At 44.6% G+C, this 14263-nt stretch overlaps 1 protein-coding gene across 1 annotated transcript; it reads left to right on the forward strand.

Moving 5' to 3' along the window:
* The first annotated feature begins 4341 nt into the window (after positions 1 to 4341).
* Positions 4342 to 5407, forward strand: FOXQ1 (forkhead box Q1). The gene has a single exon (XM_074985465.1). It carries the CDS (start codon positions 4448 to 4450, stop codon positions 5405 to 5407), a length of 960 nt encoding a protein of 319 aa, XP_074841566.1. The 5' UTR covers positions 4342 to 4447.
* Positions 5408 to 14263: the final 8856 nt, after the last annotated feature.

Here is a 14263-nt window from a genome sequence, read left to right on the forward strand (position 1 = left end):
AAGACAGCTCTCTGAACCAGTCCCGTGCTACCAGCATATTGCATTTTCCAATTTCACCATTGCTAGCAAGTAAGCTTGAGGGGGGGAGCAAAGAAGGATCAAGTGCTAAACATCTCATGTCTAGAAATCATTAAGTTTCTCTACTGTTCACCGGAGAGGCCATCAATGACATCCATCATGCTACCTGCAAGTCTTCTCTTCTCTGGTTAGCAACAGCTGTCAGACTGGATGAAATTAGTCAAGTGAACTGCCTGGGCACCACAGAAAGGAATTGCAGCATAACTGGTGGGAGCTCAAAAAGACTGGAGCTGCAAGTGGGAGAAGTGGGTATTTGTGCTCTTACCCTTGCTTTAAAGAATGGCTCACTTCTTTTGTAAGCTGCACTCTGATGTGTACAATCAAGCTGCGGTGTCACTAATGTGGAGATAACGTGACTCGGTAATAAACAAAAAGGTAGAAAATGTAACCATTAATTCCATCTAATAGCAACCTTTAAAAGAATCCTATTTTTGATTCCAGTCTATGGGGAAAATGCAGCACCGATTCTTCAAAACTGACTCACAGTACAGTTTTACCTAAGCCCTTAACTGACTTCACTGTAATCACACTGGAGTAAAAGTAGAAGTACTTCACAAGAGTGAGGATAAAAGAGCAGAACCTTGATTTGCAGAGAATATAAAAACGTAAGAGTGGCCATACTGGGTCAGACCAAAGGTCAATCTTGCCCCATATCTTGTATTCTGACCCTGGCCGATGCCCTAGAAGGAGCGAACAGAACAAGTAATCCCCAAAGCGATCCCTCTCCTGACATCCATTTCCAACCTATGACAGAGGCTAGGGACAGCATTCCTACCTATCCTGGCTAACATCCATTGATGGACCTAACCTCCATGAATTTCTCTAGTTCTTCTTTGAATTCTGTTAAAGTCTTGATCTTCACAACCTACTCTAGCAAAAAAGTTAATTTCTCCTTCCTCCTTTTATTTTCAGTATTTCATTTGTCCTTCCTTCCTTTTTTGTAAAGATGCTGCTTTTGTGGATTTCATCACCCCAAAATAACCAATTTTCATTTTAGAACAGAATAATATTTGCCTCTTCATTTACATTTCCTTTACAAGAGGGTTTTTTTTAAACTTTGCTCTAATATAGCACATCAAAGTGCTTTTGATGTGAGTTTATTTAATGGAATCTGCTTTTTTGTCTGATGATTGCATAAATCTGAAAGCATACTGTGCCTTTTTACACTAAAGCAGGAAGAGGCTTGTAGCACTAAGCTGGTTAGGTTACATGTGCCCTCTATGTTGAGTTTGAGACTTAGTAATCTATTTCCCCACTCAAGGAGCACTGGTTGCTATTGCATCACAAAATAGTGGGCTTCATTAAGTTTTCATTTACACCACAAACTCTAGATTTAAGCCCTGTCCTGCATACACTAAAGCAAGTGTGTAACTGTACTCAAATAAGCAGCCGTATAGACTTGACTGAAGTGGGCGAGTGCCACTTAAGTTATATGTGCTAAGTATTCAGAACATGGAGGCTTCGACTCCCTGACCAAGCAGACTCACACACAGACCACACTGAAGCAGTACCTTGACTAATGTGGGAAATTCATAGTCACCTCTGAGGAAACTCCTGCCCTTTTAAACTCTGTGAAACCTCCAACTTTGTCATTCATTCCTAGTCTTGAAACACAGCCACAAAAAAGTCTGTTGTCTGACGTTTGCCCACAGCATTTGAATGACTTTTAAGCTTTGACTAAAAGGATAAGAGAGAATGTGTACATTCTCCATACAAATGGTGGAAAAGTAATAAAATAAACATCAAAAGGTAGTTTACCAAATCATAGCTTCTCCATTGCCACATACAACAAAGGCAGGAAGAGGAAGAAACCTACCCTCACCATTGGCATCGTGTTGGATAAATACAAGTTTTGGGAGCAAAAGTAGCTTTTTCCCATACCCTTAACACAAATACTGGCACTTCACTTGTATGTTATGTCAACTATTTGCTAAAAAAATTCTCATCTCATGTTATTCGAAGGGAAAAACGGGGGGGGGGGAGAAAATGACAAAAGGGGGCTTACCTCCTATTATTTGGACTTTTAACATTAAGGCAGGCCAAGTGGTAACTGGGGGAGGAAGACACCCACCCCTTATGAAAGTTAGCTGAATATAACAGGAAAGGACAGATGAGACTGTAAAGTCCCTTTATTGTTCAATGTTTACAATTCAAACCATGTGCAGAATAAAAACCTGGCAAGTTTTCTGAGGCTTTCTGCAGGTGCATGGGTGAAAGCAATCCCATCAAAAGAGAAAGGGACACTATTTGTTAGCATCTCTTTCAATACAATCTTAAATCATATTTCTGTCCACCACCTGCAAAAAAGATAAAAGGCAGTGCAAATTACAATGGTAGTTGAGAGTGGTAGTAGCTGAGCATCTAACATAGAATTATGATCTAACTCTTTATACATCTGACATGCTATCAGTTCCCATTCCCAAATCTAAGCAGTCAGTATATGGTGTTTAATTAATTCTTTCTGAACCCTCTTAAGATATTTGGCCCACAGAATTCAGGTACGTTATCTATAAAGGCTGGAAAATTGCTTCTGGTAAGACTGAATCCTTGAAAGTCTTCCACATGCTGACAAATAAGGTCAAGTACAGAATTTTAATAGGTTAAAATGGGAATAAGGTCTAAGTCAACTGATTTTTTGTGAAGTCCAGTACAGCCAGCCATTTTCAAAAAGAGAGGGGGAAAAAATTCAGGTTCTGTGAAATACCAAGTCATGTCCTCACTCCTTTTAGCAAAGGGCCCTATTTAATACAAGCTATATTGGATCAATGGGACTACACACCTAAATGAAGGTCAGACCATGGGTACTGTGAAATATGCTTTAAAAATATGCATTATGCATACTACAGTTTCCTGGAAAGTTGTTTTACCTGCTTCTAAGTCCTAAGGTTTTATATATATATTTTGGTCCTGTATTTGAATTTTATTGTTTGGAGGTGTGCAAAAATACTGAAGGAAAGCAGCTTTTTAAAATTTCAAAAAGGTTTTATTTACAGGAGTAATAATCTAATAGGAAGTTATCACAGAGAAGGAAATACAAACCAGTTCTGAAAGAAGTCGGCTATATTGTTTTTAATCTCTCACATATACATAAAAATCAAGGTTAGAGTTTTGTTGAAGTGTCTCCCTCAGAGCTTCCTCATGCAGTTTTCACACTGGACAAGAATGAGGATTAAACGACTGCCAAACTAGTGTAAGTCACTAAGAATTCACAACAAAGTTTATACAGCTTCCCAGTGAAACATTATATTCTCTTCTACTAGGGTGTTTAGCTGCCACATTACAACTTGCTACTAAACACAGTATTACATAAAAATAATAAATGTGTGGCTGATGTTGCTCTGCCACCTACAAGTCATCCTGAACTTTACACCTGGGAAGAGGAACCTGCTATGCAAGCCTACAGGCAAGGTCTCAGCTGTCTTCCTTCGTTTCAAAATACCCAGAGATGGGAGGAAGAGAAAGGGTGGAACCTGGCAGAGAGAAAAATAAACAAACATGTCGCATGAAATCAAAACCTTCCAACAAGACCCAAGATGACAGGGAGATAATTATGACTCTGATGTTGCTTATTAGTGGATGCCCACCTTTTCTACCTTGCTTCCCCGCCCACCATCCTTTCAGATCCTGGCTCTAGCTCCGCCTCTCCTTGGCTGCTTAAGCATTATAATGGGCTGTTCTGAGAGTGGTGCACAGAGAGCTAAAGTGGGAGGGCGGGAGAGAGAAAGATAATGACAGTAATACTGATAACAACAACTTGGCTGCTGCCTCTGCTATAGCAAGAAGCCAGTTCAGAATCTCAAAGACTGAAGAAGCCAGGTCCCTTGAAACGGGAGCACCAGCAGCTACAAGGAAAGGAAGAACTGCAACATTAGAGAGAAAAAATGCCATTTTTTTTAAACTGCTCTCATGAACTCTGGGCATTAAGATGAGGAACCCCACACGAGGAGGAGAGCAAGGCCGACTGTGAGGGACTGGAGAGAAGCTCTGACTTTGCACAACTAGCCCTCCAAACCCAACCCACCGCCTTGGGGTTAACTGGTTTCCTTTCAACCGCCAGTTTTCCCACCTGGAGCGCCCCCCCCCCCCCCAAGGTCGAAGCAGGGGGCGGCAAGCGGTGCATCTGCCGGCCTGAGCCGAGGGCTGGCAGGAACAGCCAGACCGCCCTACCCCCGAGTGACCGACCCTGCAGGAGAGGACACCCCGCTCCCAGGGAGCTGTCCCTCCAACTGGGCAGAGCCCTCCCAGGTTCCAGCCAAGTCCTGCGCCGCCGGCGCGGCTCGGGCCAGGCCCCCGCCCCTCGCTACCTGCCCGCCCGGGGGGAGCCCCGAGCGTTGGCGGCGGGCGGCGAAGAGGCCGGGTCGGGCGCGCCATGAAGCTGGAGGTCTTCGCCCCGCGCTACGAGAACAAGGCGGAGGGCAGCGGGGCCGCCTCCCCCGCGCCGGCCGACAGCGAGCTGGGCTCGGACGGGGACTGCGCGGCGCACAGCCCGGCGGGCGAGAAGGCCAAGCCCTACACGCGGCGGCCCAAGCCGCCTTACTCCTACATCGCGCTCATCGCCATGGCCATCCGGGACTCGGCCGGCGGCCGCCTCACGCTGGCCGAGATCAACGACTACCTGATGGGCCGCTTCGCCTTCTTCCGCGGCGCCTACACGGGCTGGCGCAACTCCGTGCGCCACAACCTCTCGCTCAACGACTGCTTCGTCAAGGTGCTGCGCGACCCGGCGCGGCCCTGGGGCAAGGACAACTACTGGACGCTCAACCCCAGCAGCGAGTACACCTTCGCCGACGGGGTCTTCCGCCGCCGCCGCAAGCGCCTCAGCCGCGCCCAGGCTCCGGCCCAGCCGCCGCCGCCGCCGCCCCCGCCCCGCCCGGCCGCCGCCCCCTGGCGCTGCGGCGGAGGCGATGCCGGGGAAGGGCCAGCGGGCGCCGCCAGGCCGGGCCCCAAGTTCTCCAGCTCCTTCGCCATCGAGAGCCTCCTGAGCCGGCCCGGCCCTAGCGCCCCCGCCAGGCCGCCCTGGCCCGCGCCGTCCGGCCCCCCGCTGCTGCCCGCCCCCTACGCTCTGGGCGCCTGCCCGCCCCCCTCCCTCTACCCCGCCGCCGGGCTCCTGCCGCTGTACGCCTACGGGCTGCCCGAGCGCAGCAGGGAGGCGCTGGGGGCCAGCGGCGCCCCCCGCCCCCCAGAGCCGCCCCAGCTCTTCCCCGCCCGGGCTGAGGCGCTGCTGGTCTCCCCACTCTGCTGCCGCCTGCGGCTGGCGGGGCCCTTGTCGCCAGCTAGGGCGCTGCCCGCCTCCTGCCAGCCTTACGCCGCCGAGAGCTTGCGGACTTAACGCGCGCCCCGCCAGGGGGCCCACGTGGAGCGGGAGGCTGCGGCGGCCGGGGCAGGTGCGCGCTCGGCAGCGCCCAGGGACTGCGCCTTGGCGGGGGAGCTGGGTTGAAGCAGGCCCCGGGGGCGCTTTGCGGGGGCGATCACAGCGCGCCTGAGTAACTGTTGAAGCTATTGGCGTAGGGCAGGTGCCTGCTCTGCGGCGGGGTGAGCGTCTCTGCTCCGAGCCACGTGCTAGGCACCGGCCACCTCCGGGCCGCCCGGCTGAACCCCGCTAGGCTCGGAAAAGCGGCCGGGGCAGCACCCTGCTTCGGCCCACGGGGCCAGACACCCCGCGGGCAGCGCGCCGCAGGGCTTCTACGTGTGAGCCCCGGGGGCGGCAGCTTTGTTTAGAAATGCGAGACGGCGCGGCCTCTGCCCGCTCTGGGGCCCGAGGCGGCTGGCGGGAGAGAAGATTATGGACCGGACCGGAGAAATCCGCACCTCGCACCCCCCCTCGCCGGCTGTAGAGGGGGCTTGATAGTGATTTTCCAATAAAAGTGGCCGGCCGACCCCCCCCCCAGCATAACGTGATGCTCCAAAATAAGAGGGAGGGTAGGGGGACTGACGCGGGGAAGAGCCTGGGAAACGCTGCCAGGGCAAGAAGTTGCGGAGACGGCGGGAAAGGAGCAGAGGCAGGTAAGCGCTCACGTGGCAGGAGAGCCCCCGGCTGCAGCACCTGTCTATGGCCCCCGCCAGCGCTGAGAGGGGGGATGCACAGCAGTAGCACGACTGGGGCTGGAGATTTGAATGGGGGCAGTTCTGGTTTTTTAAAATAAGCGTCTGGGCATCAGCTCCGAGCAGCCAGCCAGCTACAAAGCTGAACTACTTAATTCCTTGCGGCAAGCAGGGGGTCCTTCGAAAGCCTGTTGCGGAAGGGAGAGCGAGAGAAACGTTTGCTTGGTAAAGCAGATCGCTGCAGTGCGTTCTCTCAGAAGACAGAGCAGAAGCGATCGCAGGGGGTCAGGTCCTTCCACAAAAGGAAAGTTGTCAATACAAGTAGATTCAAGCAGAAGCCCTTAGGACGAAAAGGTGCACCCCATGCCCTGCATTTCTGTGATGCGTTTTAGGTTACATAAAGCCACACACGCAGACAGGCACCCTGCCGTAAGGTGGTCAGGCCAGCCCTAAGCAAAGCAAGAGGTGCGATCTTTTAGGTTTAGTGAATTAACTACATCACCAGCGTGGCTAAAAGTTCTCAGCTGAATGCCTTGATGGTAGAATTACTCAGCCTTTTTTTGCAGCTTCTCAGATTTACAGGAATCGGAATCAACTGAAACCTGAAGTGTAACAATTTTCGTGTCTCCCCCGCTTTACCATTCGATGAATTTCACTTCGAGTAGTTGGCAGAATCGTTAAAATGCCTGCTTCAAAAAGGGGGTCTGTTTATTCGTCCTAACAATCGCAAAGAGAAAACGCTTACGTATGTAAATAAAACCCCTGCAGATTTCACTTGGTTTAGCGCAGATCATAAGCTCTAGAAAAGCATAGGGAGAAGCTAGTGTTTAATAGTGTGAAACAACCCTTAAAAGAATAAGTTTTCATAACATTCTTTGCACTTACATACCCTTTTATGTTCAGGGCAATATAGAAAAGCAAATAAGTATTTGTATAAATTTTGCCTTTTGCTCGTGTTTGTTTCCCTTTAAAAATATAATTGCCCACAGATCACTCTGAAGTCACCCTTACCTGGATAAGGCAAAACAAAATGCTGAAAGTGGTTTGATAGGACAATATAGTATTTGTCTAAATTTAAGCAAAGTATATTAATCTCCATGAAGTGCAATTGTTAAAATCCTATTGTGCAAATAATTGAAAGAAAAGATGAATGCAATAAAGAGAATTTTAAAAGATTTACTGAAGTACTTAAAAATATTTCAGTCTTCTCAAGGAATACCAGCCTATCAGAGTTGCCTACAGAGGATATGGTTAAGTATAACCACACCACTGGTGGCAGGTTTATCTTAACTCTGTCCCCTCACTCACCTGTTAGTATTTTTCTAGCAATATTCAGGTTCTTTCTGGTAATTTTAGCTGCAAATCCAGGTGACAATTTGCAAGTGCCAAATTGGAACATGTGAACAGCATGGGAGACTCGAAAGATTCTCATAAGATACTTTGCACTAGGTTTAATATAGGATTATATTCTGGTACATCCTAATTTAATAAATCCCTTCAATCTGATCCTGCTCCCCTATAATAGTGGAAGTTTTGCTGGGTAAGGACTGCAAGATCAGGCAGGTCTGCTCATATTTATATTCTTTTGCTTCAGAAATGAAAAGTGACAACTAAGCATTTGTGAAACTGAAGTGGAAATATCTTCCTCTTGCATTAAATGCTTCGTAGACTGTGTGTTGTCTAAGCCACTAATTAGTGTGATTGTGTGTTAGTTACTAGAGGAAAGTGGCTTAACAAGGATGTGGTGGACTCCAGCAAAATAAACCAGACCTTTGATGCAGTGGTCCAAGTCTTGCTACATTTACTCATTGAGTTCAATGGGACTTATATGGCTAGCATTTGTTAAGGACACCCCAAAATCCAGAACAGGAGGCGCCTTGTATCCTCACAGAGGCTGTAAAGCTTTTAGGACCCTTCTCTATTTCAGTGCTCTCTGCCAGAATCGTATCCAGGTAGCACAGCTACAATTCAAAACATGACACAGCCTCATGTAGCCTCCGTGAGCTCCTGACATAACCTGGCAGGCACAGCATAGCCGAGGAGGGAACTCTTCTCTGGTCTACATCTGTAAATCAAGCCTGTCAGCTGTGAAAGAGGACTACTGAAACACAGCACCTGTCCAAACACTTCCCAGCAGCAGGTAATCAGAGAACCCACACTTTACATTTTTGTGTGGAATGAGCAAATTAACATTTTCTGAGCCCTTCCCAAAACAGCAAGGGTTGTTTTTTTTTTTGTCTGCATACTGTCATTCTGAGTGCCTAATAAATCAGGATGACAGAACAGAGACAAATGCGTTTTCTTCCCGATATCTGAAAAGCCAACTGTGAGCCAATACTCCTCCACCCATACTTCCAGGGTTATTAACAGGGAGGGTAAGAGTTCATATTGCCCAAGATAGCAGAGTGGTTCTCTTGACTGTGGGTAGAGTTCAGGGCTCTTAGACTCCAGTTGCCCTCCACACACAAACAAAACACCCAGTGGCTTCAAGGACTGAGAATTTTGACTGAGGATGGAACATATATGCAGATCCCATGCCCTTTACCACACAGAACAGTTTACAGGAACTTTTTTTAATGAGCCTTCTCAGGTCTTAGGATTAAACTATAGCTTTTCAGTTCCATGTGTCAATACAGTTGCACATCCTGCTTCACAGGATTTTTTTTTTTTTTTTTTTTTGCTTGGCCACACACAATGAGTTAAGGGGAAAGCTATTTTCAGGCATCAGTTCCTGTCTCAACTATGAAGAGGAAACACAGACTACAAGCTTCAGAAATGTCCAGGGATGTCAGCACTCTATTGGTGTCATGAACCTGAGCAAAACTGAGGAACCAGAGCTTAACAAGATAAAATAGAAGTATTTAGTCTAGTTGCATTGTAAGTGGAAGCAAATAATTTTGTTCATAATTTTTGTAGACACAGCATTGTTTCTTCACTGTTACTTGATCCCATTTTACACAAGATATTTGCTGCATGATAAGTTAGGCTGGTGGAAGTTTCTCTTTATTCCACCTGATGCTGAGTAAAATAATCTTTATCCATCTAGGAGCTCAGTCCACATCCCTTGCTCCCCTAAGCATCCCTGTGCAAAATTCCGCTTAAGGCTGATCTCAATGCAGAGTTACTAACAAGGTTCAATTCAGCACCTAAGCATCAATTACTCCCTTAAGCTACAATCCCATTCTCCAGCCAGCAGCAGTAACTGGATTTCACATATATACACTGAAAAGTTTTTAAAACAGGATGTAATCTTCCCCTGGGCTGCTGAGCCATTCCAATAAGATTACTTCAGCTCACCTTACATGGCATCCTGACAGAGATTCCCTTTATCCCCTGCTACTATTTCTCCAGGAGTCACGTGAACAAAACTGTATGCCACATTCCTTATGCAAACCTCAGTAACCATCACCCCATCTCTGCCCCACAAAAAAAAAGAGCTTCACCAGTTCTTCTGCCATGGAGACCCAGGTGCAACTGGACTTTATTCTGAAGATGAAGCTTAAGTGGCTACAGAGCCTTGGTAGGGCTTTTACACTAGGGGACATTATTTCCCCCCTCCCCCCCAGTAAAAAGAGAAATTGTGTGCAATTGAACATAAGTTGGAAAAAAACAGGATATATTTTAAAAGGGTCTAGTTTGTCCATTGGAGATGAGTGGATGCAACACGGGTCAGTTTACTATTAAAATCACCTACTGACCTTTTCCACACCTACCCAGAGACCATAAAAACCACACAAAAATAAAGAGAAAACTTCATCCCAATTCCATCAGGCAGTCACAGCCTTTGATTAACCCAATTGGACTAAAGCCTTGCTGCAACTTCATTGATTTCAACAGTTATACCAGGACTCAACTCTGGAAGAAGAAAAAAAAAAAGCGGAGGGGGGGGGGAACATTTTAGTAACAGTTTCCAGTGCCTCAAATCAGCCATTTCAGGGAGGCCACCCACCTATAGTTCCCTTGTTAGGCTGAAAATCTGAGCAGAGGACTTGGGACATATTAGGTCAGTCATTGAGCTCATGAGCTACTGCGCTGACCCCTCCTGGAGGTCTGAGCTATAACTGCCAGTGATTCTTCATTAAGTTACAGGTCTGTCTCTTCCACCAGATAGGCATCATTTACATAGCAGCCTGTTCCCTATCTTAATTAGGTATCATTGCTTTTATGCTGCTCCACCTTGGCATATCTGATGTGATGGGCCTTTATTCTAAACTTAAGTATATCAAGCAATGAGCTTCCTGAGAACCCAGAGAATCGTGGCTTTTGCACTGCAGCACCAAGATACTGGTTTCTTGTTGTGACATGTACTGACCTCATGAAGGCTCAAGGTGAGGAAGCATGTCTGCCTCCTACCAATATTTTTGGTGCTAATGAAACACAAGTGGACTCTGGCCTACTGTAATCTATACACTCTGCACTTGGGCCAGATTTCTAAAGATGCAGATAGGCCTCTACTGGTCTCTTTCTGGAGGCATCTCTCTCTGTCTCATCAGTATTCCAGGAAAGAGGTTCCTAGCTGCTTTGGCTTATTCCACTAAGTACTAATCTAAATTATTTTAGAAACAAGCATCAAATTTTTACTCTTTCAATATATAAAATCACAGCCATTAGCATAAATGGGAGCTATGCCCAATGCATCTAGGAAAGCCCAATCCCTCATTCTGCCCCTGTGATTTTACACCAATTAGATACTTATGAAAAGTTTTACCTTCATTTTATTTTTGTGCTCTATTATATTGTTTTTAACTTCTATTGTACACTTTATACTGAGAGTGAGTAGGAAAGTATTTTGACAGATAATGTACATTTATGGAATAGTTCATAAGTGGTTAATAAGTGTTTTTAATAAATGATTGTTTTAGAGTCTAACAAGTTTCTTTCAACTCCCACTAATGCACTTTAATTTATAAAGGATTAATAACTGATGGACTATTATACACCTTACTAAGGTATTATAATTAATTATACCCTTAATCAGTTCTAAAGCAAATTAAGAAATTGGGTTATCAAAGCAAATTCAAATAAAATCAGCAATACAGTGCTAGAGCTGAAGTCCCTTTAACTAATCCTGAACTACATCACTAGATAAAACAAACAGAACTCTAGGGTAAAAGAGCCTAACATTTCAGCCAACTATTAATACATTATAGTTTCCTTTGTATTTGTAGCTATGTAGACTATGATCTGTGAGATGCAAGCTATTATAGAAGAGTTAAAGATTTTACCATCTGTGGGTGAGACTATGTTTCTAACTTGATTTTCAAAAAGGCTCATATGTAAACTGTGGCCTCTTTGAACAGGCCTTTGTCAGGGAACTGTTTACTTTAATTTCTTCTAAAGTATTGGCAATTGAAGGTTGCAGTATCTAGTTATAAGAGTAGTTGCTTCTAAGTTTTCAATTAAAAAAAAAGAGTCAGAAAAGAATTCCAGAATCATGTAATCCATCCTCCTTCTAGAGCAGGATAGTAAACAGCTGTAGAAGTTATGCCATCAAGCCCAGTTTTAAATATCCCAAACTCTGGTTTTCCCCACCATTTGCATCAGGAGACTACAATACAGCTTAACAGAATTTGTTTTCAAGAAATATTGCTTGAGCTTCACCCTCAAGAAGTTACTATATTCCTAGGTTGTATATAAATCAATATCACCTCTTTACTAACACACACCCATTATAGTGTAGTTTACCCCACAGTAAAATACCAACAATTGTTCTCTCTCCCCCCCACCCCGCCCCCACCACCACTTGGCACATATACCCAACAAATATTTACAGGATTATCAGATTCTCCATTAGGCACCCAGGAAAACAGCACACATATACAGTGACTCTTAAGTCACCCAAAAAGACCCTCTAGTCATTAGTGTTCCTCTCTGAACTTTCTCAAGTTTATCTGTAACTGTCTGATAAGATACAATAGATGCTTAGCATTTTATGAATCACTCACAGCCTCACACCAGGCTGCCTCTTTCTCTTCCCTATCAAAGCAGAAAAAAAATGTGAAAACATTGAAGAGGAGAGTACTGATCAAGTAGAAGAAATAGATCCCGATCCTACCTGTATTTTTTTCCAGAGATTGTCCTTCCCAGAGCAAGACTACATATGTTCTTTCTTGATGATACCTCCCCAACCACTGCCTGAGAGAGAAAAAAAAAAAAGTCTGCATTATATAGACCTGAGGCTCCTCCTCTTTCCCATCATGCCTTACCAAGAAAATGACAAAAGCCTCCTTTCTCCAGCTCAGAAAGCTTCAGATATTTCAGCCTCTGAAATAAGAGAGAACAAAGATGCAGAAACATAAACTAAAGGTCTTTTAAATTACAATCCTTACTTTATCTTGATTCACAATCTCAATGAGCTGAAAGGCACTATTAAAGTTATGATCATACTTAGGCAAATCTACAGCCAGGTAAACAGATGGGAGAGAAGTATGAGAGATGCTCCCCGGGCATTATTAAATTTGAATCCTTCCAACTCATGGGGATTGGATTTGATTGGATTCCCCTGGATAGAGTTGATAATTTACCTTCTCCAGGAGTGACAAGTTTTCCAGGGGCCTGAAGACAAGGTTCCCCCAGCCATCCTTCAGAGCAGGTTATCTGTGGAAACAGAAATAATAAATTCAAGTTTAGGGAAATGGTTCAGGTTTAATGACATTACAGTGTTGGTTAAAAAATAAAGGCCTGATTCTGATCTATCTTTTTTTATACCAAGGTAACTCCTGCAACATCAGCTGAATTATCAAGAACAAAATAATTCTGTGCATTTAATTTGAACCACACACTTCATTTGGAATCCCTTTTTTTAAGTAAACTATACAGTAATGGAAGCCCTGTTCATAAATAATTAGTTACCAGTATCTGTTCTAATCTCATGAATACTGACTTGTCGGTTGAATTGTGATATCAAGTCAACCCATCCTGGTTCCTTTTCAGAAATGAGGTTTACAGACTTGAAACCAATCCAGGCTTGATTATGACCCACTGTATTTGTCATCTCTTTGACAAAATTTGTTTTTTTTCCTAGCTCTGCCAACCATCAGAAAGTATATCAGGCTAGGTACACATTGAACATAGAATCATAGAATCCTCGGGCTGAAAGGGACATCATCGAGTCCAACCCCCTGCCTAAAGCAGGATCAACCCCAGCTAAATCATCCCAGCCAGGACTTTTTCAAGCTGGGACTTAAAAACGTCTAGGGATGGAGATTCCACCACCTTCTCTAGGTAACTCATTTCAGTGCTTCACCACTCTCCTGATGAAATATTTTTTCCTAATATCCAACCTAGACCTCTCCCATTGCAACTTGAGACCATTGCTCCTTTTTCTGCTATCTGTCACTACTGAGCATGCAAATGCTCACAGGATTCCGAAATATGATGAAAAATGTACCCTTCTCCTCCCTTTTGTTTGTATTGAAGTGCCAAGCACAAGCATCTTACGTAACATTTCTTGAGTTCAATTTATTCTACATCAATGAACTAAATACACACAGCTCCTTAGATTCAAGATCCAAAACATCTGAGATTTTATGTTTCATCTGAAATAAGAGATTATGCAAAATTCCACACTCAGCACAGCAAATGGATTTATGACATTCCCAGGAGAATTTTATATGCATAAATTAGTGGTCATTTTCTCCATAGTTAGCATTGTATTTAATTAGTAACTAATAAAGTGGCATATGCTGGCTTCAGTCCACACATGCAATTTCCACTGGAATCAATTAGATCAGGGAAGTATACAGTCCATAAAAAGTTGAATAAGTAATCCCAGAACAATTCAATACAGTTACTATATTTAAATGAGAAATGTTTATTGTGTAAACACATATGAAATAATCAAACCCATGTTGCCCATGTAATACTATCAAAGGTATATTGATGGATTCATACTTAAAGATACATGGTGTAGGTATTTTAACTTTTACTGCAGGAACAGTGACTCCTCTGGTGATGAGAGCCCTGAGCAATGAACATGAAGTCACTAGGGCCTCTAAAGTCAGACTGGCCTCAGTACTGTATAACATGCCTTATAAAACATGCATATCTTTGAGACCCTGATCCTGCAAGACTTACGCACTTGTTTATCTTTATGCATCATTGATTTCACTGAAATCAACGGAACTATTGGCAGTGCAGGAAG

This window comes from Carettochelys insculpta, chromosome 2 (assembly GCF_033958435.1).
Source record: "Carettochelys insculpta isolate YL-2023 chromosome 2, ASM3395843v1, whole genome shotgun sequence".
Classification (NCBI taxonomy): domain Eukaryota; kingdom Metazoa; phylum Chordata; order Testudines; family Carettochelyidae; genus Carettochelys; species Carettochelys insculpta.